This window comes from Delphinus delphis, chromosome 20, assembly GCF_949987515.2.
Source record: "Delphinus delphis chromosome 20, mDelDel1.2, whole genome shotgun sequence".
Taxonomy (NCBI): Eukaryota; Metazoa; Chordata; class Mammalia; order Artiodactyla; family Delphinidae; genus Delphinus; species Delphinus delphis.
In genome coordinates this window covers 15,935,342-15,961,408 of record NC_082702.1, presented here as the reverse complement: position 1 = coordinate 15,961,408, position 26,067 = coordinate 15,935,342, and the positions used below count along the sequence as shown (strand labels likewise).

Sequence of the window (26,067 nt, the reverse complement as noted above, 5' to 3'; positions counted from 1 at the left end):
TGGGACCTCCGAACTTTCCTGAGTTCTTAAAGATCAAGTTTCCACTTCAGGAACTGGGACAACTGACTTTACAGTACTTTCATTAGCCCGTGTTCCTTCATGTAGGCGTGGTGGTCTCGCTCGGCTGCACTCTCATAGACTCAGAGTCTTCCGTAAAACTCGTTTTTCCGGCACTCTGATTGGCCTATACTCCTCCTTGGGGCGGGCCCTTCGGGTGTGGCCGGGTTCTCATTGGCCTTAGATCCCCGTTGACGAGCCCCGTTGGCGCATTATGTCATGTACCGGCGCCCGTCACTCTCGCTGAGACGTCATCCGCTGGCGCCCACCCTGACGAAGCCAGGGAGTACACAGCGGAACCGGCGGAGGCGACTGAGTTGAGGCGGTAGTAGTGGCGACAGCGACGGCAGCAGCGATGGCCGGGGCGGGGCCAGCCCCGGGACTCCCGGGTGCAGGAGGACCTGTGGTCCCGGGCCCTGGTGCTGGCATCCCGGGCAAGAGCGGCGAGGAACGCTTGAAGGAGATGGAGGCGGAGATGGCCCTGTAAGGCCCGCGACAGGGCGCGATAAGAGCCGTCCCACAGCCAGAGCCCTGGACCCTCCAGGCCACGATAGGCCCGACAGATGGCTCTATCTTGGGGAAATGGGACTTTCGGGATTGTGGGGGCGGGAGTAAGAAGGAGAGCTTGGCAGGGGTGAAGGCGCTGTCGCGATGTACCCAGCGTTCCAGAATTGGTGCAAGGTCCTGAGCTGTGGTGTCTGTCCTGCCCCCACCCCAGGTTTGAGCAGGAAGTTCTGGGGGCTCCGGTTACAGGAATCCCAACTGCTGTGCCTGCGGTGCCCACCGTCCCCACGGTAGAAGCAATGCAAGTCCCAGCAGCTCCTGTGATCCGCCCAATTATCGCCACCAACACATACCAGCAGGTACGGCTGAACTAACGCATATAATAGAGCACGTTGCCTCTGAACACAGTGTTTGTATACAGAGAGCTATTAACATGTTGGCTTGTTGATTAATTAGTGTGACAAATATTTCAGGTGCCGGGCATTGAGGACACAGTAGTGACTAAGACAAACAATATTTCTGCCCTTTGGGAGCTTTTATTCTAGATCATGTTGGTCAGTAGAACTTTCTACAATGATGGAAATGTTCTGTATTTATTTAAAATTCATACTAAAATTAAATAGTTCCTCAGTATCATTAGTCACATTCAAGTGTTTTATAGCTAAGTATATATGAGTAGTGAAGAGAGAGACTACTAAAAAGAGAACAAGTAAATGAAACTTGTTCATTCTCTCAACAGATAATTTTCCAGTGCCTTTTCTGCACTAGGTACTATTCTAGACATTAGGCATATAGCAGAGAACAAAACAGAAAAACAATCACTACCTTTTTGGAGTTTACATTTTACTACTGAGAGACAGGTCAAAGTAGAGTAAGAAAGGCAGAGGTTTATCAGCGCGATCAGGAAAGGCCTTTCTGAGGAGGTGACATTTACGCAGATATAAAGGGCATGATTGAGGGAACCAGGCAGATATCTGGGGGAAGAGTATTCCCAGCAGAGAGAACTGCCAATGCAAAGGCCATGAGGTAGGTGCATACCTGACATGTTCAAGGACCAGCAGGGAGAATAGTGTGGCTGGAATGCAGTGAGCAAGGGAGAGGGTGGGAGAAGAACAGCACAGAGAGGTGGTAGAGACAGATCTAGTAGGACCTTGTTGGTCATCACAAGGACCTTGGTTTTTACTCTGAGATGGGAAGCAGTTGAAGGGTTTTGAGCAGTGAGGTGATGTGATCCAACTTAGATGTCACCAGGGTCACTCTGGCTGTGTTTGGAGGACAGACTATAGGGGGCCAGGGCAGAGTCAAGGAGTCTGAGGAAGAGGCTACCATAATACTCTAGGCAAGAGATAATGGTGGCTTGGACCAGGGTGGTGGCATGAGAGAGAAGGAGGACACGCTAGACATAATTTCAGGTAGTGCTAAGTGCTTTGGGGAAGATGAAACAGGATGATGAGAGAAGTTGCAACTGGGAGGGGCTAAGGACACCTTCGGCTAGTGTGGTCCCAAAAGCCTCTCTGAAAAGTGATGTTTTAGCCGAGACCTAAAGTTTGATAGATAGCCACAGAGTGCAAAGAATGAAACCCTCGGCCTCCCAGGTGAGCCTGCCAGGGCAGCTTGGGGGCACTGAATCAGGCCTCTCACCCAAGCCTCCTCTCCAACAGGTCCAACAGACTCTGGAGGCCCGAGCAGCCGCTGCAGCCACAGTGGTTCCTCCCATGGTGGGTGGCCCACCTTTTGTGGGCCCAGGTAAGTAAGGAGTGGTGGAGCGAGGGAGGCAAGGTAGTGAAAAAGGGATGCCTGGGACTTTCCTCCAACTATCCTCATCTCTCCCCTCCCAACAGTTGGCTTTGGTCCTGGTGATCGGAGTCACCTGGACAGTCCAGAGGCTCGAGAAGCCATGTTCCTGCGGCGAGCAGGTAGGTCTGGGGCCAGGAAATCCCACATTCCACCAAGCACTCTTGTTTCAACTACTTCACCCTCTCCATTTCATCCCCATGATGTCATTGTCTTTCTAAAGCATAAACCTGATCGTGTACTTTGTCAGTTTCGCATTAGTAAGGCTTCGCTTGATCACTGCAAACCAACCCCCTTACTGTCACTCCTAATCCTTACGCTTTGCTATGTTTCTTCATAGCACTTCATGCTTTAGAACAGTTGTACAATTTATTTATTATGTTTATCATCTTTTGCTTTCTCTAAAATATAAGGTCTGTGCCAGCTAGTAAGTATTACGTGCTCTCTGTTGATGGGATGAACAAACCATCAAACAAGCACCTGTGCTCCTCACCTGTCAGTCAAGACCCTATATCACCCAGCCCCTTGCAGAGAGAGATCCGCATTTCCTCCTCAGGAGCCCCAAACATTGCTGGGATATACCAGCAGGGCTCTTGTTGAGATCCCTTCTCTCCCCTGCTCATTGTCGCCCAACTTTAATCTTCCAAAACCTATCAACTAAACCCAAATCAAGCTAACCAAAATCAACTAAAATCTATCCTCTCCACAGGTCACTCACTCCTACTTTGTGTTGTTGAGATGACCTTTATACACACAATTTTTGTGACATTAGTATTTCCTTATGTGTATGAAAAGGGTATGTGTTCTGTAAAGTTCTGGTGTGATCTCTATTAGATTGTACTTGTTAATTGTGCTACTTAAATCCTGTTACACTTTTTTATCTGATATCTGAGAAGGTTTAACACCTCCTACACTTTAGTATGGTTTTGATCAAAGTGCATATCTGACATAGTCCCCTGCCCAGCTTCCAACCCTGCTGTGGCTCCCCAGTGCCCTCCAGAGGACATACACGGTTCAGCCAACAAGACTGCTTGGACGCCTACTGACCTCTTGACCATTCTCCTATGATGCTGTCCAACTCTAACATCCTCTATTACGATTACACTAAACTGAAAAGGGAAACATTTTTGTTTATAAATGTTCTCCTTGCTAGTAATATTTCCAAACTCACCCTTTGCCTGACCAACTCTTCATTATCCTTTGGGTCTCAGCTTACAGGTCCCTTTCTCCAGGAAGCCTTCTCTAGTCCCCCCGGCATAGGTCTTCTGAGCTCCCACTGCTTCCCGGGCTCCCCACTCCCAGCCTCCATCACTCTGCCTGGGCTTTCCCCCATCCCAGCCCTGATCTCTCTGGCTGTCACTCTGGTGATAGGTCTGCTCTCTCCTGCTCTGGACCAGGAGCTCCCTTAGAGCCCTTGGTCTTTGGTGTGTCCCTAGCATTGCACAGGACAGGGCCAGGCCCAGAGGAAATCATCAGTGGTAAGTTTTTGCTGAATGAACAAATGAAAAGAACCCTGCATCTCCCAGAAGGCTCCCCAGGCTCTTCTCCAGATCTCTTGGTTCTGAGAGTACCCACAAGCACACACCTTGCCCCAAGTGCCCCAGTCCCCCTTGACACACACCCCCATCTCTCCCACAGCTGCGGCCCCCCAGAGGGCCCCTATTCTGCATCCAGCCTTCATCCCTCACGTGCTACAGAGAGCAGGTGAGGGGGCCAGGGTCATCATCCTGCCACGTAACTCCTCCCCAAGCCCTCCGATTTCCCCACTAACACCCTGACAGATTCTGCTCTTTCTTCCACAGCAGGTGGCCCCCGCCCTATGGCTCTGCGGCCCCCTCACCAGGCCCTCGTGGGCCCCCCTCTGCCTGGCCCCCCTGGACCACCTATGATGCTGCCACCGATGGCTCGGGCCCCAGGGCCCCCTCTTGGCTCCATGGCTGCTCTGAGGCCTCCTCTGGTGAGTGTGTACAGGGAACTGAGGGTCAGAGGTGCAGTGGGCAGGGAGGCCCTCATCCTGGCCCGGTGGGCTGTGTCCACCAAGTCCGCCTTTCCTGTGGCTTTTCATGTCTCTGCCTTCTCACTCTCTGACTTTGTCTCTGTCTTTCCCTCTTTCCTTCTGTGGCCATATCTTTCTGTTTTTTTCTTTCTATAAGGAAAGTATAGAGAGAAAACACAAGTTACAGGTGTACTTCTCTCTCTGTATCTCTATTTTTCCTTTGATTGTCTCTGTTTTTCTGTCTTCATGTCTTTTTTTGTCCCTATGTCTGTCTGTCTCTCTGCCTGTGTTTCTCTATCCCTGTGTTTGTCTCTAACTAGAGACTCCTTTCCCTGTCTAGGTATCTCTTGCCTGCTCTCTGGTGCCCAGGCCCTTGCTCTGTTGTACAGGATGGAGGTGGTAGTGAGTGAGGTCTGAGCCTGTGATCTGGCCCCCCTCATGCCCTCCTTTTTCCTACAGGAAGAGCCAGCAGCACCCCGAGAGCTGGGCCTCGGCCTGGGGTTGGGCCTGAAAGAGAAGGAGGAGGCTGTGGTGGCAGCAGCGGCCGGGCTGGAGGAGGCTGGCGCAGCGGTGGCTGTGGGGGCAGGGGGCACCCCAGCTGGCCCTGCAGTCATTGGGCCCAGCCTGCCACTGGCCCTGGCCATGCCTCTGCCCGAGCCTGAGCCACTGCCCCTGCCACTGGAAGTTGTGCGAGGCCTACTGCCCCCGCTGCGCATTCCTGAGCTCCTGTCCCTGCGTCCGAGACCCCGGCCCCCTCGGCCTGAACCACCCCCTGGCCTCATGGCTCTTGAGGTAGGCAGGGAGCAGAGCAGTGGGGGCACAGAAAGGGCTGATTGGGCAGACAGGAGCCCAGGGGCTTCTTCACGCAGAAACACATGTCATCTTCTATCTGTGGAGGTAGGAGGGACCCAGGAAATTGGAGGGGTTGGGAGGACATGGGGAAGAGGGAGGCAGACACACACATCTGACACCCAGCAGCACATCCAGTGCCCCAGCTATGGAGGCGGGAGGACCGGGTGGGCAGAGGAAAGTGGTGGAACATGAAGAGGGCATATGGGTCCAGCAGACTCCAGCATCAAGCCCTTTGCACCCCATCCCTTTCCTCTGCAGGTCCCAGAGCCTCTAGGTGAGGACAAGAAGAAAGGAAAGCCAGAGAAATTGAAACGCTGCATTCGCACAGCAGCTGGGAGCAGCTGGGAGGACCCCAGCCTGCTGGAGTGGGATGCAGGTAAGTGGGCTCGAGTGCGGGATCTGTGCTGCTCCACCAAGGGAAGGCAACCCAGGTAACTGCACACCTCTCTGTAGGGCCCACCTACAGAGTGGGTTAGCCCACCCCGGGGAGAGCCAGACTAGGACACTTGGGGGGCGGGCCCTTGCCCGGCCACTGAACAGAACTTGGTGGAGGGGATTGGCACCTAGGACCTTCTGGCCTCTGTTTCATTCATGAGGGGCCTGGCTTGCTAAAAGTGAAAGAGCATTCTTTTGTCTCCTAACTTTTTATGAAAAATTTTAATACTGAACTGCACAGTTAACAACTATATATCTACCACCTAGATTCAGCGATTAACACTTTGCTGTATTCACTTTAACTCTCCATGTGTTTGTATCTTTTTTTGGTTTTTGCTCAGTCATTTGAAGTAAATTATAAATGACGTTATCACTTCACTACTAAATACCTCAGTATTCATCTCCTAAGAAAAGTGATATTTTCTTTCATATCATTACACAATTAACACATCTAAGAAAATTAACAATAATTCTGTGGCATCTCATATTCTGTTTATATTCATATTTTCCCAGTTGTCCCCAAACTATATTATAGCTGTTTTTCCCCCGAATGAGAATACATGCAGTTTTGTGTCACTACATTATCTTTTAATGAGAATTGTCACCCTCCCACTGCTTTGTCTTATGTATAATAGTTTTTTGATGTGTTCAGACTGGTTGGTTTGTAGAAGGTCCTACCCTTTGTCAGATCATTTCTGCCTGGGGTAAACTAACTTGTTCTCAGAGAGTGTCCTCAGTCACCACCAGAGCTGTGGGGCAGCCACAGCGGTAGCCAAGGAGAGGGGCCTGCCTCCCATCCTAGTCTTTGACTTCTGCCTCTTTCCCTGGGACCGTCTACCCACCCCAGGCCAGAGCCATGGCAGCGCCGGCCCAGATGTGGCCAGTGCAGGCTGTAGGCCCTAGTTCTGTGACCTTGGGCAAGTCGCTTAGCCCTTCAAGCTTCATTTTCCTCATCTCCAGCAAGGGGATGGTAATAGTATATGCTCACGGGGGAAGGGATTCTTTGGGCTTGAGCACATTTGGTCGAGGCTCAGGCCCAGCCCAGGGGATATGTCCAGGAATGGCAGCTGAAGTTGGCCTTGGAGAAGAATCAGGCAGTATGTTCAGGTTTAAGGGACTCAAGGGGGATTAGAGTGGGCTTTGCAGAGGAAGCAGGGCTGAGGAACGATGAATTCTGTGGTACCGGGGTGCCATTATGGGAGCCAGTGGGTGTCAGGGGCCCAGGGAATGTCCATGGGGAGGTGTTCAGGAGACCAAAGGATGCTGTGGGCTTGGAGGACAGGCCAGGGCTGGGATGACGAAGGTAGGGGCTTCATCGAGGGTATGGGAGAGCTGGCCCTGGGGTGGGGCAGGGCAGGGCAGTTAGTTAAAAGTGAGGACTCTGGAGCCAGATGCCTGAGTTCCTGTCCCAGCTCTGCCGCTTCCTGATTAACTTGGGGCGGGTGACTTGACCTCTCTGTGCCTTGGTGTAAAGGGTTGTTGGGAGTGCCAGATGTGCTAGAACTCATGGGTGCTTAGCAGAGAGCCTAGCACAGGGTAAACACTATACAGGCATTGGCTGTTATGACCAAGAGGGCCCCAGGCAGAGACTGCAGGGCATACAGAGGAAGAGGGCTTGGTGATGTTTCCAGAGAAGGTGGGGTCATTTAAATAAGACTGAGCCAGACATCTGTATCCTCTGACCTCCTCTCTCCCAACCCCAGATGACTTCCGAATCTTCTGTGGGGATCTGGGCAATGAGGTGAATGATGACATCTTGGCACGAGCCTTCAGCCGCTTCCCATCCTTCCTTAAGGCTAAGGTGATCCGCGACAAGCGCACGGGCAAAACCAAGGGCTATGGCTTCGTCAGCTTTAAGGACCCCAGCGACTATGTGCGCGCCATGCGTGAGATGAATGGTGGGTGCAGCCTTCCCTAGGGTCAGTGGGCATGGCAGGCATCTGGCCTGAGCCTGACCCCAAGCCTGACCATGAACCCTCCCTCCCACAGGGAAGTATGTGGGCTCACGCCCCATCAAGCTGCGCAAGAGCATGTGGAAGGACCGGAACCTGGACGTGGTGCGCAAGAAGCAAAAGGAGAAGAAGAAATTGGGCCTGAGATAGGGTCTGTGGCTGGGCACCCGCTCCCACCCGGCCGGGCGCTGGCTCCTCCCCACAGTTCTTTGGGAAATCCTCAACTATCCACCCACCCATCCTCCCCAAAACCAGTTTCAATAAATTTACGTTCATTTCCATCCTTGGCTAGGCTTGGAAGCACTCTTTGGGGGGCAGGGCTTAGCATCCCCCACTCTGGGAATAGTGGGGAGCCTTGAAAGTTTACTCAAACATGCAGATGGGCATTTTTCGGTCCCTGCTGCATGCCCCTTACATCTTCTTGAAACCTCTTAAGTGCACGTCCAGTGCAGCCTATTCCACAGAGGAGGAAGTAGAGGCTTAGGGCAAGGCCGAAGCCAAGCAGAGGCTCAAACCTGTGGTCTTCTGACTCCACCCTGTGTTCTCAGCACCAGGATAAGGGGTCTTCTGGGCCCTGCCCTTCTGGAGCTCACACCTTCCAGGCTTTCATCCATTCAGCAGACTCTCATCAAGGGCCTGGACAGTGCTGGGGACACAATGGTGACTTAAACAGCCACAGGCCCTGTTCCCTCCAAGTTCATGGTCCAGTGGCAGAAGATAGGGCTGTAGCCAGACAGTCACAGCCCAGAGTGATCAGGGTTGGGATGGGAGCCATCCTGGGAGTCAGGGAGGGGCTTCCTCAAGGCACTGACCACTTCTGAGACTCTCATTCTCTTCCTGTTTTTCTCTCTCCTAGTCTCTGCAGTTGTCACCCTCTAGGTCTCTGAGACCGTTTTCTAGTTTCTTCACTCTGCCAAAATCCAGCCAACTTCTGCTCTATCTCTTTGTTTCTCTGTGCCTCCTTCTCTGTTTCTCTGTGAGTGCCCCTCTGTTTCTTGTCTCTTTCTAAGTGTCTGTATCTCTCTGAGTCTCTCTTCTCTCTCTCTGCATCTGTAAGTCTCTCCCCAACTCCTGTTTCTCAGCTCCACGCTTGTCTCTGCCTGTCTGAAGAAGTGTCCATGCAGGAACTTGAATGCCAAACTGGGAGCTTAGACTTTACCCTGAAAGCAGCCAGCCTTGAGAAGCTGAGACAAAGTTCAAGCAGGGGACTAGCATCACAGATTTGCACTTTAGAAAAATCTGGGGTTCTGGAAGGAGGCTGGAGCAGTGACCAGGCAAAGGAGGGAGATGGCATGGGGAGGGGATGAGGGCCTCCCTGGGACATAGCCGTCAGAACCCCTGATTGGGAGAGGGCTTGGGAGGGAGGGGAGAAACAATGCCAAGGCTTCTCAGGGAAGCCAGTTACCCAGGAAAGGTGTCAAATTTCCTCAGTTCCTGTCTTCCTCCCTTACTGCCCCCTCTGACGTCACATTTTCCAGTCTGGTTAGAGGGGTGAGGGCCTCCCATCAATGGCAGGAAGTACCCTTCAGCCCCCTGCCACCTGGGCTGGACCACCCAGCTCCAGAACCCTCAAACCCCATCCCCACATCACTAGCCCTCCCTACTCCTGACCCTCTTCTATTCACTGCAGGCAAAGGAGGAGATGGAAAGAAGAATGATTCCAGAAAGGTGGGTTTTAAATGTGTGCATTTAAGTCCTGAGGGGAGACAGAAAAAGATCAATGGGGTTGAGAGACAGAGGGACCAAAATGGAAGGGATGTAGTGAGCAGAGACAGAGAGGTGGGAAGGGAGACAGGAAGAGACGAGAATTGTGGGTCTGAGGCAGTACAATGGGAAGGCAGATGGGGAAAAAACCCAGGGAGGGAAAGAGATGGAAACAGATAAGGAGATAGGGAGAGACAGAAACACTTAAAGACAGGTGGGGAGGGACTGAGACATCAGAAAAGACTTGGGGGGATTCCCTGGGGTCCAGTGGTTAGGACTCCTTGCTTTCACCTCTGAGGGTGCAGGTTCAACCCCTGGTCAGAGAACTAAGATCCCACAAGCTGTGAGGTGTGGCAAAAAAAAAAAAAAAGTTAACTGCAGTCAGGCCTGGTACAACAGAGACCCAGGGCCAGGGACGTCAACCCAGGGCAGAGAGACATGGAGAGATAGACACATACAGACAGGAGAGAGGCCAGCTTCAGGGAGAGGAGGCTCCAGGCCTGGTGGGGCACAGCAGGTGGAGACTCCTTTCAGACCCCTGGGTTAGATGGATGGAGGGACTGGTGATGCCCGAGGGCTCTGTGGTTCAACCAGCGCTGGGTCCAATCCCAGGAGCCCCAGACCACCCACTGTGTGACCTAGTAAGTTGCTCTTCCCGTTGAGGCCCAGTTTCCCTCGTGTAACAATGAAGGGCAGTGCCCACGCCCCCCACTCCTCCCACCCCCAGAATGGCAAGTGGTTAGTGATTGAACTAGGTGAATATTGGAAATGGCCCATATTAAAGAGGTTATTTTTGTTTTTGTTTTTGTTTCTGTGGTACGCGGGCCTCTCACTGTTGTGGCCTCTCCCGTTGCGGAGCACAGGCTCCGGACGCGCAGGCTCAGTGGCCATGGCTCACAGGCCTAGCCGCTCCGCGGCATGCGGGATCTTCCCGGTCCAGGACACGAACCCGTGTCCCCTGCATCGGCAGGAGGACTCTCAACCACTGCGCCACCAGGGAAGCCCTAAAGAGGTTATTTTTAATGGTAAATATTTACTTATCAATATTGCAGGATGGGTACAAGCACAGGCTCTGAAGCCAAGCTACCAGGGTTTAGGGTTGCCAGATTTAGGAAATAAAAATACAGGGCACCTAGTTAAATTTGAACTTAAGACAAACAACAAATAATTTTTTAGTATAAGTGTGTCCCAAATATTGCACGTGTGCATGTACATGTCGCAAGTATACATGGTTTGTTTTTTTGCTGAATCATTGGAAACAAGTTACAGACACAACACTTCACCCCTAAATATCTCAGTGTTCCTTATAGAGATAGCTTTCATATCATAATACCATCATCACATCTAAGAAAATGACTAATTCTATATCTCATATTCAGTTCATATTCAAATTTCCCCATTTGTCCTGAACTGTTATTAGCAGGGAAGGGCATGGATTCTGGAGATGAAGAAAAGTGGAAGGAATTCCTCCTCAATTTCCCCTTTCATAAAATCGGGATAAGACTAGTACCTACCTGGTAAGCGGATTAAACAAAGGCCCAGGGCACAGCCGGTGGCATGTAATGAGCCCCCAATAAATGTTAGCTATTATTATCACTGTTGTTATTGTTCATACTGTTGTTGCTACTGTCCTCGGAAGCAGCCCCAGGACTTCCCCTCAAAGCCCTCAGAAGGGGAGAAGTGGGCCTGGTGGAGGATCCCAGGTCAACCTACCCCCACAGGCCCCCTGTGGATTGTGACGTCTGCCCACCAGGGGTCTGGCCGGAAATCCCCCTTCCTGTTGCAGATAAGCCTGGCGCAGCCCAGCTGACCCCAGGCTCTCCTCCCGCACCACCTCCCGTGTCACAGGATCGAGTCCCCAAGCCCCCCCCCCACGCCCCAGTCACCCCGGAAACACCCCTCCTCACCCGGGTCTCTCCCAGCCCGCTGTTTCCCAAGCTCCTGTTCAAGTCCAAGCCACCCCTGCAGCAGGACAGCCAAAGCTACCATGGAGGCGGATGGCCATCTCTGGGGGCAGAGGGGAGTGGGGCAGGGGTGACACAGCTCGGCCCCGCCTCAGACCCTGCAACTCGACCCCCGCTGCGACCCCCAGCTCTGACGTCTTGGAAAATTCCCTCCTGCCCAGGCCCCTGGGGGGAGGGGTGCATGGTATGAAATGGGGCTGAGACCCCCGGCTGAGGGCAGAGGGACCTGCCAGAGGTGAGCTGTGAACTGGGGACTGGAAGTCTGGGTGTCTGGGGGCCCTTAACTCCTGGTCTGAGAGAAAAGGACACTGGAGGCCAACAATCCAGGGTCCTGGGGAAGGAGGGAGCAGAGGCCCGGACTCCTCTGTCTGAGTGAAGCAAGGGATGGGGCTCAGACTCCAGGGTCCCTAAGCTCACCCTGGGCCCTTTTTTTTTCTGACCCAGAATATTCACAGCGAGCAGCCATGGATTTGTGGAACTGGGATGAAGCATCAGCACAGGAAGTGCCCCTGGGGAGCAGGCTGTCAGGTCTGGGTAGGCTGCTGGGGCTGAGACAATGTGTGTGGGGAGGGTGCTCAGGTGGGCGCCTCCACTGACCCTGACGGGGCTCTAACCTTCTTGCCTGCAGAAGGAGCTGAACTCGACTTCTATTTCCCTGAACTGGCACTCCAAGGGGACACGCTGACAGCGGAGACAGGTTGGAAAAGTGTCTGTGGGCTGGGACCCCTGAGCGCTGGGGAAGGTGAGACGCTGGCTTCTAAGTCTAAGGGAGGAAGGGGGCGTGCCTGGACTCCTGGGGTTGAGCGGGGAGAGGGGTGTGGGCTTGAACTCCAGAGGTTGAAGGAGGAGGGGCCCAGACAGCCTCCTGAGTCCCAGGTCTGAGTGAGTAGGGGCCGGGGGTAATAACTCTCAGTCCCTGACAAATAAAGACCACTGGGTTGAGTGGCTGAGGGGAGTCTCTAATCATTGTGCACACCATCCCCTAAACTCTGCTACGTCCTATCCCTCTCAGGGCTCCCACAGCCGGACTGGGGCTCCGCATTACCGTACCCAGAAGCTCCATGGGGGGCGGGTGAGTGTGTGCGGAGAGGTGGGGGGAGGAGGGGACTGGGGTCCTCCATTGTGACTAGAGGTTTAGACTCCCCGATCTTTGAGGGGGAACGGGGATAGGACGGGGGACGCCTGTGCCCTTAAGGTGGCATGACCGAGATCCTGGAGCGTGGGGCCCCAGGCGCCAGGGCTGCGAGCTTCGACCCCTAGAACCCCCGAGGGGGCCAGGGATCGGGACACCTGGGCTCCTCTCACTTGGGGTCCGTTCGTCCTCACAGAACCCGCCCCTCAGGCTCTTCCGTGGTCGGGAGACTGGACAGACTTGCCGTGCACCGGCTCGGTCCCTTGGAGCCGCGTCTCCCAGGCCCTGGGTCCCGCCCTCTGGGCTGGCTCTGAAGGGGCAGCCGCCCAGAACTGCGCCACCTCCGCGGAAAGTGCCAACTCGTGGTCGGGCGCCCAGGTCGCCGCCAGCTCCACCAGCTGGGACTATTCTGTTGGCCCGGACGGCGCCACCTATTGGGGCAAGAGCCTCGGCGGGGAGCCGCCCGCCGACTCTACCATTTCGTGGGGCGGGCCTGCGGGATCGGACTATACCATCTCCTGGGACTCGGGGCTGCATACGGACTGCACCACCTCTTCGAAGGAGTACCAGACTTCAGATCTCACCACTTCTTCCGAACCGAGCCAGCAGTCGGACCGCGCAACCTTGGCTTGTTACCCCAAAGCTAACCACCGAGGTGAGGTCCGAGACACTTTGTCCCAAGGGAGCGAAGCCGGAGTCTAGTGAGGCGGGGCCTAGGCGCCAAGGGGGCGGGACCGGGAAACTGGCGGGGCTCGAGAGAGGAGGGGGCGGTGGCCCTCCTGTTGGGTCCCCAGGGAGGAGAGGACTAAGACACGGGTAGTCTTCCCGAGAGCAAGGGAGGAGGACCTAGGCTCCTGCATTAGGCAAGAGGAAAGAGATGAGGATGTGGATCCCTGGGTCTCCAAGATGGGGCAGCCAAACTCCTAAATCTCCAAGATGGGGGCCCCGATGCCTGGGTCCCCAAGGCCAACTCTTAGGTCCCTTAGACGGAGGAATCCGGACTCGGTCCCCGAGGAGGAGGGGATCCGGATTCCTGGGTCATCGAAGCGACATGATCTGGGGCCAGGAAACCTGAGTATTCACTTGCCTCCACCCCGCAGGTCCCATTCAGCTGTGGCAGTTCCTCCTGGAGCTACTCCACGACGGGGCGCGTAGCAGCTGCATCCGCTGGACGGGCAATAGCCGCGAGTTCCAACTCTGCGACCCCAAAGAGGTGGGGCAGCCTCCCAGACCCGCTTAGTCCCGCCTGGGTCTCCCTGTGTTCAGTTTAGCCCCACCAGCAGCACTTCGCCTAGTGCTAGGGCCCGCCCTCAGCCTCGCCCTCAACTCCGCCCCGCTCCGCCGGGCCTAACCTCCAAGCTGACAGACCAGAACCCCAACCCCGCCCCACCCATCTATTGTCAAGCCCCTCCCACTCCTCACCTCTCCCGCCCCCTCAGACTAAGCCCTGCCTCCGCCCTAGGTGGCTCGGCTGTGGGGCGAGCGCAAGAGGAAGCCCGGCATGAATTACGAGAAGCTGAGCCGAGGTCTGCGCTACTACTACCGCCGCGACATCGTGCGCAAGAGCGGGGGGCGCAAGTACACGTACCGCTTCGGGGGCCGCGTGCCTGGCCTAGTCTATCCCGACTGCGTGGAGAGCGGACAGGGAGCAACGACTCAATAAAAATACACGGTCAAGCATCGTTGTGCGTGCTGTTTGCATCCTTCCCACGGATACTAACTACGTCTGCTAGGGAGCCTGTGTGCACAAGCACACCCACATCGCCTCCACAGCCCCGTGTGATCCCGAAACACACAGGGGGACCTACCGTGTGCTCACTGTGTCGTGGGACACGCAGAGGAATCAGACAGTCCCCACTGGGCCTGCCTACCGTGTGCCTGCCCTGTACTGGGACTTGCACAAGAATCAGACCCAATCACTAACTTTCGAGTTTATTTACTGTCCCCACCTTGAAGAGAGGACTCAGACTCCAAAAAGGGCTTACTGTGTGACCTCCCAGTGCTAGGAACCATCAAGGAATTAGACCTAGTGCTTATGCCCCAAAACCATCTACTCTGTTTCCCCACTCCAAGCTGGGGGCCATAGAACTCAGACCCCAAGGAGAGCCTACCCTGTTCTAGGAACGACTGAGCCTCTGAAGAGAGCCTACTGAGTAGTTCCCTTATGGGCCATGCTGGGAACTCAGCAGTGACCAAGACGACCCTGGACCTTGCCCATAGGAAGCTCACAGTCCAGTGGGGAGACAGACCCATCACCAGCCAGGGACAGCCCAGAGTGGTCAGGGCTGGGATGGGGAAACTCTAGGGGGTAGAGGGGGACCAAAAAGAGGGATCTGCCCTAGCTTGAGGTGGGGGCAGGGGGGTGGTCAGGGAAAATTTCCTGGAGAAGAGAATAGCTGATTTGAAAAGTCAGGTAGGCAAAGAATGTCCCAGTCAGAGAAATAGAGTAATCGAAGGCCTGGAGGTAGATCTCACAGCACTGTTCAATGAACTAAAACATCAGCATGGCTGGAGAGGGGACCACGGCTCAGTCCACAAAGCTCCAGTTGGAACTGCCTATGTGGGCCATGGTAAGGGGCCTGGACTTTGTCCTGAGGGCACAGGGGAGCCAGGGAGGGGGTTAAGCAGGGAAGGGCTTTGGGCTTTGGGAAGATCTCATTGAAGGGGGTGGGTGCAGGCATGTAAACAGGCAGTTCCACAAATAATTACAACGCTGATGAACACAGAATGCATAAGTGGCCCCCAACCCAGTTAGGCCTGGACGCTGCACCCAGCACAGTATGTGAGAAGCTTTGGAGGCCAGGCTGAGGGGAGGGGCAAAAGCAGGTCTCTTTCCCAGCTTCCTCTTCCAGTCCCCGGAAGCCCCCTTTATTCACACAAGAAATTCACGCATTCCACAAATATTTATAGAGTACCTATACTATGTGCCAGAAACTGTTTTAAGTGCTAGAGAAACAATGGTGAATGAGACAAAACTTGCTCCTTTATGATGCTTCTATTATATATTGAGGGAGACAAAAAAAGATAAACAATAAAAGGAAGGATACAGTATGTCAGAAGATAAGTGCTTTGGGGAAATAAAGTAGGGAAGAAACTGACAAGACAGCAATTTTAAATATTTGGACTGAGAAGGACTCATTGATAGGGTGACATTTTAACAAAGACCTGCAGGACATGATGGAGGGAGCCAACTGCAAGAAGAGCATTCCAGGCCAAAGGGACAGCAAGTGCAAAGGCCCTTACGGGGAAGCCAGCCTGCACGTTTAAGGAACTGCTAAGGAGGCCAGTGTGCCTGGAACCGCAGCAGTTAAGAGAAGGAGATAAGAGTATAAAAGGGGGCCAAACCGTGTAGGTCATTTGCAAGGATTTTGTCAGGGTAAGCATTCAATAAATAATTCTTGCACGAATAAGAGCATTTCCGCTAGGATATTTTTCCCATGCCCACTCTCCAACCAGCCCCAAGACCCAGACTCCTTTCTCCTGGTAAAGACAGAGAGGTGACCATGCTGCGCCCACAGCTCGCACAGCCATAGCTCCGTGCGGTTCCAAGTGACACGCAAGCTTGCGATTGGGTCGGGATTGAGGATGAACAGGCATTCAGCCCAATAGGAAGGTTGGACTTCGCTCGCATGGGCGTGGCCTGAACCGCTCCAGGGACGGCGCTCTAGCCGTGCGGAAGGCTGCCCAGTGCGCTGCCTCGTCCCGCTTCCGGCCGGTCTTCGTTCCGCTTCCGGTCCGACGCTGGCGTCATTGCTAAGGGTCACATTGAGCTTCGAGGGGCTTCAGGAGCATCTTTAGGTGAGTGTGGGGGCTTCGGGGGCCCTGGAACCCCAGCCTGGGGGACTGTGGAGCCCGACCCTTGCTTCCCGGAGAACGAGATAAGGTTTCCGGCCGGCGGCGGCCGACCTCCAGGAGCCCTGGGGTCCTGTTCAGTTAGTAATCGTAGCTGACGATTATTTAGTTCTTCGATGCCAGGAACATTCCAAGCGATTTATATTGCTTCATGTAATCCTCCCTCCAGCCCTATGAGATAGGGCCTGCGATTATCCCTTTTTGACTGGCAGGCAACTGAGGATCAGATATTATGCAGTTTAGCCAGCGACCAGGACTGCAGTGCTCTTAGTCACCAGGCCGCAGGCGTCCCTCCCCTCACGACCCCCGACCCCCCAGGCTTGCCTAGGCCGCAGCCTGGCTTCCTGGTGTCTGGCCCCTCCTCTCCCTTGGACGTTGGAGGGGCTGCAGCGTCATCCGCAGTCCACCCTCCCTCCCGAAAGCGGGTGGAGATCGCTTCCAAAACAACTCTTCCGACCGCGTCTGTGTCCCAGCGGCTGGTGTTCACATCACCCCGCTCCCGGAAAGACTCTCCTCCGGTGCCCCAGATCCTTACCGCTACCCTGGGTCGCTTGAATTTATTACTGGTCTGTTTACTTCTGTGTAATCCCACGACTCCTCGAATAATCTGATAGAGGCAGTTTCTCTCGGATTCTCTGATGAAAACAGTGTGTCACCACATAAGAGAGATTACAGCACAGGTTTTTAACCCTGGGTCCACAGAATCTGTAGCATTCAAGGGGTGCTAGTACTTGAATGGGGGGAAATTTACATCTGTATTTCTGCTAGTTTCTAATTAAAATGTAGCATTTCCTTCCGTTAAGAATGGAGGCAATAGCCCTAGTAGTATTGGCATCATCTGTGACTGTCAGCAATCAAATCATAGGTCATCTTACAGATCATTATGGTTGCAGATTTCACAACATATCATTTTCAGGCATGATTATTTTGAAATTGTGAAAGTTAATAAATCCTCAGCTACAAGTAACTGGTTTTCTTTGTGATCCTATGCAATTTTTAAATGCATTCTTAAGTTTTTATTTATTTATTTTCTTTTTGGCTGCGTCGGGTCTTAGTTGCGGCACACGGGATCTTCGTTGAGGTGCGCAGGCTTCTCTCTAGTTGTGGCGTGCTGGCTTAGTTGCCCCCGGGGCAGGTGGGATCTTAGTTCCCCGACCAGGGTTCGAACCCCCGTCCCCTGCATTGGAAGACGGATTCTTAACCACTGGACCACCAGGGAAGTCCCCTTTAAATGCATTTAAACATATTCTGAGAAAGGACTCATTAGACCCCTGAGGAGTTCATGGCGTCAGTAGACCTTAAGAACCTCTGCAGTGTAGGTTAAGTTAGTGATAGAGTGCAGCTCCACCACATGTGTGCTGAATGACCTTGGGAAGTCGCTTAAACACCCTGTCTCTTGTCTGTGAAGCAGTGATAGTAATAGTTTCTGCCTTGTAGAGTGACTGTAGGAATAAAGCTTCCTTGCTTATAGTAAGCACTCAGTGAATGTCAGCTGGTGTTATGTTGGGACAAATAAAGCCTGATTTTACCAAGGAGTTGACTCCCCCAGACACCCTGCTGTGACTTCCACCCTTAATGTGTTCTTGCCCTGCCTTCGCCTCTGTGTGTACTGAGCGGGAGGGGCGTTGGCTTGTGGCTCACCGGGCCTGGGTGGACTGACAGCCCCTTGCCAGCCCCAGAACCCCTGCCAGCACCCATTCTCTGCCTCCAGGAGTCAGCACTATGGCAGAGGACATCAAGACCAAAATCAAGAACTACCAGACTGCTCCTTTTGACAGCCGCTTCCCCAACCAGAACCAGACGAGGAACTGCTGGCAGAACTACCTGGGTGAGCAGGACATGGGGGGGCAGGGGGCGCGGGGGGCAGTGTTGACCTTCCCCTGGTCGCACACCTCAAGTCGCTTGCCTCTTGGCTCCTCGCAGGGGACCTATGCATCCCAGGCCTCTTCTCTTTTATTCTAATCATCTGACCTCGCAGGGTCTGTGCCCCTCATCACCACCTGTGCTTAAGATCTGGCCCAGGGTCACAAACTTTGGTTCCCACAGTGATTTTTTTTTTCCCCCAAGATGTGTGTGTGTGTGTATTTATGGAATGTGACATACGTACAGGAAGTACATAAAACATAATGTACAGCTAAATGAATAATTCTAAAGTGCATCCCCCGTGTAACTATAATCTGGATACAAAACTAGATACTGCCAGCCCTCTGGGCTCCCATGCCTACTGCACGCCCTGTCTTGAAAACAACACTCTACTCTCCCCAGAAGAGATGTAACCCCGCAGACTTAGGGCAGTCACACTTTGGTTTTATCACCGCTGTGAGGTTTGCCTTTTTGTGATCTTTATAAATACTGTATGTGTTGTCTTATGTTTGGATGTCTTCATTCAACAGTTTTGAAGATTCATCCATGCTGTGGCATGTGTGTTTTGCTCATTTTTATTGCTGTACAGTTTTCCACATTTTATTCATGGACACTTGCTTGGTTTCCAGTTTGGGGCCCTTATGAATGGTGCTGCTATAAACATGCTTATAAATGTAATTTGATGTCCATGTGAATGCTTTTCTCTCTAGGGAGTGTGCCCAGGAGTGTAATACTTGGAGTAATTTTTGAATTAATTTCCTACTATTAAAAACCAGATTATCCCCCTCCTGTCTTCCTCTCCAGGATGCCAGCATCTTAGCATCGAGACCACTGTCCCCTTCCCCTGCCCTGGTTCTGGACTTCCATAATCCCCACACACACCTCTCAGGTTGCCTTATCTTTCCTGACCCCAGAATTTTCAAGTACAACTGTCATTCTTTAGGGGTTGCAAAATCAGCTTAGCGAGGTGTGTCTAGCCCTTATGAGTACTACACTTGTAAGGGTATGCTTTCTTTGTGAAACTTGGGAGTAGGGGGGATTTGTGTAACTGGTTGTGAAGTAAAAATGATTTCTGTGAATTTTGATCAAAAATGTGTTCCAGCCCTTGGTCTGGGCTGACCCTGATCCCCATTCTTCACAGACTTCCACCGCTGTGAGAAGGCAATGACTGCTAAAGGGGGTGACGTCTCCGTGTGTGAATGGTACCGGCGTGTGTACAAGTCCCTCTGCCCCATATCCTGGGTATGTGCCTCCTCCTGGGGCCCTTGGGTTGCTGGGGTGAGGGTGGGGTCCTAGCAGAGGGGCGTGTGATGACTTCATGGGAGCTCATCTGTGAGAGGCAAAGGGAGGACAAGGCATCACACTGGGCATGGATGTGGCCTTTTCTTCTTCCGAGAATCACCTCCCTTTCCTCCTTTCGCCGGTTCTCTCAACCAGCCAGGCTCTCAGCCAAGGCAACCAGATCTGTCTCACCCAGACACTCTACAAGTAAATGCCCTGTCCCTGTGGAGCTCACCATCTTTTGGAATCCTGTCCTTTTTTCATATGAGCATTTCCAAATATACATAAAAGTAGAATAATTCAGTGACGCCCCAAATATACCCATCACCCAAACTGAATAGTTTCAAGATTTCTCCACATTTCCTCCATTTCCTTTTCTTTTTCCTCTTTCCTTTGCTGAAGTATTTTGAAGCAAATCCCAGACATGTCATTTCACCCCTACCTACTTCCACATGCATTTCTAAAAAACAGGGATGCAATAAGGCAGTCCTTTTAGGCCTGATCTGACCAGACCCGTTGTTACTATTTAATTTTCTGCCATACCCTCTTTTTTTAAATAAAATATTACTTTATTGCATCAAGTCAAAGACCCCATCGACTACAAGAAACACTGAGAGATGTTTAAATCTTTTTTTTTAATGCCAGAAATGGATGTAACAAGCATGCTATTTTCAGAGATGTTAAAATGAAAAAAATCATATGTCTTAAAATCAAAATATGATATTATTACAAAACTAATAGTGCTCATTTAAAAAAATAAAACAGTACAGTACAGCACAGAGCAGTACAGTAAAATGAAAAGCAGACGTCACCTTTCGCTCCCCAGTCCCCCTCCCCTGAGGTAACTACTGTTAACCGATTCATCTTTCTCTATATACATTTATCATATATAAGCCTGTGGAACTTTCTGTGTATGCATGGGTCATACTATATAGTCTGTTCTGTGACTTGTTTTGACTTATCAGTGTGTCTTGAGCCTTTTTTATGACAGTGCGTATAGATCTACCTCATTCATTTTTGTTGTTTTCTTTTCTTTTTTAAAATTTTTTGGCTGTGCTGCACAGCATGTGAGATCTTAGTTCCCCAACCAGGGATCGAACCTGTGCTCCCTGCAGTGGAAGCGCGGAGTCTCAACCACTGGACCGCCAGGGAAGTCCTTACCTTACAAATGCTTTATTTAACTGGTCCCCTTTGATGGAGATTGTGTTCTAGTTTGGATGTACATCTTTGGGGCTTGTTTCTTGAGAACAGATTGCCTTAATGCACTCTTCCTCAGCTTGCTTGGTTTGCCTCCCACCTCTGTGGCCACACTCTCAAGTGTCTGAGTACCCTCTCCCCTCCCAGGATTTCTCCTTGTCCCTGAGTGATCTTGGGTGCCATGACATCATGATCCCATAATATCCGCCCTCCAGCCTCAGGGCCTGCATTAAGTGAGTGCTGGACAGGGTGCTAGGAAACATGCTTCCAGTCCCGGTGCTGCCCCACACCCCAGCCTTTGGGACCTGGGCCTGCCCTTACCTGGGGAGCGTTAGATTCTGTGGTTCCTCCCCTCGGGTGCCTGCTGTCACTGCCTTCTGAGGGCTGGATGTGAACACACCCTTTATACCCAGCAGCCCTGGCTTCTTTATTCCAGAAATTTGGTGAAGTAAAAATAAGTGTTTTGTTATTGCTATCGTTCGTTTTTGTTTTTTTATAAGCAATATAACCACTTCACAGAAACTTAAGAAATAGAGGAAGGGGCAAAAAATTGTTTCTCATCCTCCTGACCTGGCTGATAATACTGTAACATCTTCCAGGTGTTTCCTGTGTATTTTTAAAAATTAGTCTCTAATCCCAGTATGTGTATTTGGGGAGGAGTGGGGCTGGGAGTCCAGCACTTATCCTATATGAGCATTTAAAACATTTTTTCCAATCATCTTTTCTTTTTCTTTCTTTTTTTTTTTTCCCACATCGCGAGGCTTTCAGGATCTCAGTTTCCTGACCAGGGATTGAACCCGGGCCACAGCAGTGAAAGCTCTGAATCCTAACCCCTAGGCCACCAAGGAACTCCCTTTTATTTTCCCATTTTAAAAAATCTTTAGTTTCTTCATAAAAAATACAGTAAATCTTCAAAGTGAAACTTTTATAATGTAAAAAGTGAAAAACTCCTAAGTCACCCCCTTCTGAGTCCGACGTTAACTTCCCTTAGAAATTTGGTATAAATCTTCCACTTCCTTTTCTGTGTGCTAATGTGTGAGTAGGTGTTGGTGTATGTTTATATACTTTTTTCTTTTTAATTTATTTTATTTTATTTATTTATCTTTGGCTGCATTGGGTCTTCGTTGCTGCACGTGGGCTTTCTCTAGTTGCAGTGAGCAGGGGCTGCTCTTCGTTGTGATGCACGGGCTTCTCATTGCGGTGCTTTCCCTTGTTGCGGAGCATGAGCTCTAGGCACACAGACTCAGTAGTTGTGGCTCACGGGCTCTAGAGCACAGGCTCAGTAGTTGTGGCGCATGGGCTTAGTTGCTCCGCGGCATGTGGGATCTTCCCGGACCAGGGATCAAACCCATGTCCCCTGCATTGGCAGGCGGATTCTTAACCACTGCGCCACCAGGGAAGTCCCTATGTACTTTTTAAATATAGATATGGATCATACTGTAGATACTGTTTATCCTTGGCTTTTTTACTTGCATTGTTTACCTATTTTCATGTCAGTACAACCTGCTCAATTATTGGGTAGCCATTGTCTTTAATAGTTAAAAAATAGTCCCTTCCCCTTTAGCTGGACTCAGTCTTTTTTCACTATTTTAAATGATACTGCAGTGTACAATTCCACTGCAGGAAATGTTTTGCCTTCTATTTGAATGGTTTCCTTGGTTTCCTTTCCATGAAGTGGGATTATTGGACAAAGACGAATTTGCCAGAGGATCAGACCAGCCTGATCCTTTAACTTAAAAGGGATGGGGAGTGGAAGATAGTACTAAGTGTTGATGGTTCTATAGATTGGTCCAATCACTTTTTTAAAAATTTATTTATTATTTATTTTTGGTTGCATTGGGTCTTTGTTGCTGTGCACGGGCTTTCTCTAGTTGCGGCAAGCAGGGGCTACTCTTCGTTGCAGCACGTGGGCTTCTCATTGTGGTGGCTTCTCTTATTGTGGAGCACGGGCTCTAGGTGCACGGGCTTCAGTAGTTGTGGCATGTGGGATCAGTAGTTGTGGCTGGCGCACTCCAGAGCGCAGGCTCAGTAGTTGCGGCGCACGGGCTTTGCTGCTCGCGCGGCATGTGGGATCTTCCTGGACCAGGGCTCGAACCTGTATCCCCTACATTGGCAGGCGGGTTCTTAACCACTGCGCCACCAGGGAAGCCCAGGTCCAATCACTGTTAAGGTCAATCCTGAGACAGGATCTTTCAAAATGAAAAAAATCATACTCTAGATGTGGCAGTTGCACATCTACACATCCTATAAAAATGTTTGTGTACAAGGACAACCATTGCAGAGTTGTTTGTAATGGGGAACGTTCAGAAACAAGTTATAAATGATGGTATATTCATCTTGATCTATGTGACAGAATACAGAAAGAGCTCTAAGACTCATGGAAAAAGCAAGTTGCAGGACAATCTGTATAGTATGGGGGGAAAAAGTCTGTATAGTATGGCCCAATTTAAGTAACGAGTATTTGTGATGTGTGGTGTATGTGTGTAAATAAAGTAGGCACTTGCTATGGGCCGGCTACTTTGTAAGTGCTTTATGTCATATAAGGGCAAACATGCTTAAAAAAAAAAAAAAAGATAGGTACTATTATCAGTATCCGCATTTTACAAAATTGGAAACTGAGGCCCTGAAAGGTTGAGTAATTTGCATGAGGAAATTACAGCTAGGAAGCGATGGAGCAGGGATTCAGTTTGTCTTCCTTATCCAGGCATTTATCCATTGCCTCTAATGTATAGCATGTAAATGTGCATGTGTGTGTATATATAAAAATAAATGTGCTCTGACTGCCTGTAAGAGGGTCCACAAGTTGCAGAGTGTTACTTCGGGAGAGTGTTAACAGTTCGATATGGGCCTGTCCATCGTTTTGTATATGTACGCATACATCTGTGAGCAATAGTAGGATCACACTCTGTAGCCGGTTTGGACCTTTTCTCACTTGATTGTGCATTTGATCGTTAGAGATGCATTCCTGCTGGAGCATAGATAGCCTCATTTTTATTCACAGCTGCCCAGTATTCCTTCTTTCTTCTGTTCTGACAGACATCATTGAGGGTTGACTCTGGGGTTCCTGAAGCAGGCCCTGGTCACACTTTTGAAGGTCTTTACACACATCTCCCCACAGACAGCTCTGCAGTGAGTCTGCCTGTTATTATTCCTCCACCACCACCCCACCCCTCACCCCACCCCTTGTTCTCTCAGTGGGTCAGTTCATGTCAGCTCATTCAGGACAGTGATTCTTGTCCTTCTGGGTCACTACTGGTTCCCCGGCTCCTGGAACAGTTGCCAGTACTGGCACATAGCAGGTCCTGGGGTTACTTGTTGACTGAACAGGTAGGCAAAGTGGGGAAGACAAAGAAGTTCACCCATCTGGTTTCCCTGTGGAGGAAGGGAGTAACACTGGCTGTCTTTCCACAGGTGTCAGCCTGGGACGACCGCCGGGCAGAAGGCACGTTTCCTGGGAAGATCTGAACTGGCTCCGCCCCACCTTCTCTGTCCTCCGTCCTTCTCCCCAGGGTGGTGAAGGGGGACCTGGGTACATAGTGATCCCCACCCTGGGGTCCTGAATCATGGCTTAACTAATAATAAATACTCGTTGGAAGAGTGTAAGGCTGTGTATATGTAAAAGAGCTGGATGATGGGGCCAGAAGCTGGGGCGGAATTAGTACCTTGACCAGTAAGAGAGACTGAATTCAGGGTGGTTTTTTTTTTCTTTTTTTAAATTTTTCTTTTCATAAACTTTGACCACCTCTTCTTTACCAGACAGTAGAGTGAGTGATTATACAAAATAGCCTCATGTTCCTGTATGTGCTAAAATTTATCTGTATGTTCTCCTTTATTATCTGTATAATTTTTAAAAACTTATGTTTTGAACCACATGAAAATAGTATAATAAAAACTCCTATGTACTCAACACCTAGCTTCAACAATTATCAACAAGTGAACACCCCTCTCCCTCTAGGTTATTTTATTTTATTTTATTTTTACTTATTTATTTATTTGGCCACGCCACGTGGCTTGTGGGATCTTAGTTCCCCAACCAGGGATTGAACCCGAGCCCTTGGCAGTGAAAGTGCTGAGTCCTAACCACTGGACCACCAAGGAATTACCCCTCTAGGTAATTTTAAAGCAAATACTGGAGATCATATTTTATCCAGAAATAAGTAAGTATATGTATCTCTTCAAGATACAGGTTTACTTTTAAACATAATCATATAATTACATCTAAAAGTTAATACATTCTTAATATCATCTAATAAGCAGTCTTCTGTGCAATGTGTAATTTCTCCGTATTTTCTAGGCCTCCTCTTAATCATGTTGATCATGGTGACAATTGGAAGTCATTTAAGTAGGCCAAGTTAAGAAATGTTCTTTCTTGATGTCCCCAAAGGAATTGCCACACAATAACAGTACAAAATATCATCCACCGCAAACTTGTCAACAGGGAACTCCTGACACAGTGTGACCAGCTAGAGTACCATGTTGTGGCCAAATTGGTGTTTCCTCAAGACCACTCAGATGGTTGTGTAACAAACTTATCTAAAGTATGTTCAAAAGAGCAGAGAGATGATTTTTGTATTGAGGGAAAATGGGCCTAGGGAGGGCTCTTCTGAAATGGCCGCCCATGAGGAGGGGCGCTGTAAAAAGGAGCCTAGTGCATGCTTAGGAGCTTTGAGGGACTGTAGAAGCTTCTGGCATGTGTCAGGAATAGGAAAGAAACATGGTGAAAATTTCAAATGAAACAGGAAGTCCAGTGAAAAGATATAGGACTTCCTTTGACCCCTGTCACCCAGTCCTGCCCAGAGGCTGCCGCCATTAGCAGTTATAGAGATAGCCTGTACATCTAGAAGCATTTATCTTGTCTATTTGATTTGATAAGGATTTGATATGGTTCTCCCATTTCCTCTTTGCTCTCCCACTGCTCGCTTGCTCATGCAGTTCCTCCCACACTGACCTCTTCATTGTGACAGGAACCCTGTGAGCCAATGAGAAGGTCAACGCACCAGGCTCGCTCCAGCCTCAAGGCCTGTGCAACTGGTGCTTGCTCTGTCTGCGAGGCTTAGCCACACAGCTCACTCCCTCCTTCGTTCAGCTCTTCCCCAAATACAACTTAGTGTGCCCTTCCCTGGCCACTTGACCTACCAATTCGACTCCACACACACACTTTGCAGCCCTCACCCCTTTGGTTTCTTAAGTATTTACACTAATATTCCTGTATTTTATTTATTCATCCTTGATAATTGTCCCCCCACCACTAGAATGTAATTTCTGTGAGGACAGGGATTTAAAAATATATATATATATATGTATGTGTGTGTGTATATATATATATATATATATATATATATATTCCCTCTTTTATCATTTTATTATGAAAATTTTCAAGCATACAGAAAAAGTGGACAAATAGTACAATAATTGCCCTTATACCCACCACCTAGTTTTAACAGTTGTTACTATTATGTCATATCTACTTTGTATATGTGTACA

The 26,067-nt window shown here is 50.6% G+C and overlaps 3 protein-coding genes across 6 annotated transcripts; all 3 read left to right on the top strand.

The window, feature by feature from the left end:
* The first annotated feature begins 325 nt into the window (after positions 1 to 325).
* Positions 326 to 7,871, top strand: RBM42 (RNA binding motif protein 42). Of its 3 annotated transcripts, none has more exons than XM_059999439.1 (10): positions 326 to 540; positions 776 to 920; positions 2,223 to 2,307; positions 2,403 to 2,477; positions 3,994 to 4,059; positions 4,158 to 4,312; positions 4,811 to 5,143; positions 5,462 to 5,579; positions 7,342 to 7,536; positions 7,628 to 7,871. In XM_059999439.1, the coding sequence occupies exons 1-10, from the start codon at positions 413 to 415 to the stop codon at positions 7,738 to 7,740; spliced, it is 1,413 nt and encodes a 470-aa protein (XP_059855422.1). In that variant the 5' UTR covers positions 326 to 412; the 3' UTR covers positions 7,741 to 7,871. The 3 variants fall into 3 exon arrangements, with proteins under 3 accessions (XP_059855422.1, XP_059855421.1, XP_059855423.1); XM_059999438.1 differs by having other exon boundaries at positions 4,137 to 4,312; XM_059999440.1 differs by lacking the exon at positions 3,994 to 4,059.
* Positions 7,872 to 11,719: 3,848 nt separating this feature from the next.
* Positions 11,720 to 14,063, top strand: ETV2 (ETS variant transcription factor 2). Of its 2 annotated transcripts, none has more exons than XM_059999454.1 (6): positions 11,720 to 11,792; positions 11,887 to 12,000; positions 12,271 to 12,330; positions 12,587 to 13,045; positions 13,491 to 13,603; positions 13,853 to 14,063. In XM_059999454.1, the coding sequence occupies exons 1-6, from the start codon at positions 11,723 to 11,725 to the stop codon at positions 14,051 to 14,053; spliced, it is 1,017 nt and encodes a 338-aa protein (XP_059855437.1). In that variant the 5' UTR covers positions 11,720 to 11,722; the 3' UTR covers positions 14,054 to 14,063. The 2 variants fall into 2 exon arrangements, with proteins under 2 accessions (XP_059855437.1, XP_059855438.1); XM_059999455.1 differs by having other exon boundaries at positions 11,722 to 11,786.
* Positions 14,064 to 16,053: 1,990 nt separating this feature from the next.
* Positions 16,054 to 24,502, top strand: COX6B1 (cytochrome c oxidase subunit 6B1). The gene is made up of 4 exons (XM_059999516.1): positions 16,054 to 16,188; positions 17,954 to 18,070; positions 19,247 to 19,347; positions 23,995 to 24,502. Exons 2-4 carry the CDS (start codon positions 17,965 to 17,967, stop codon positions 24,046 to 24,048), a joined length of 261 nt encoding a protein of 86 aa, XP_059855499.1. The 5' UTR covers positions 16,054 to 16,188; positions 17,954 to 17,964; the 3' UTR covers positions 24,049 to 24,502.
* Positions 24,503 to 26,067: the final 1,565 nt, after the last annotated feature.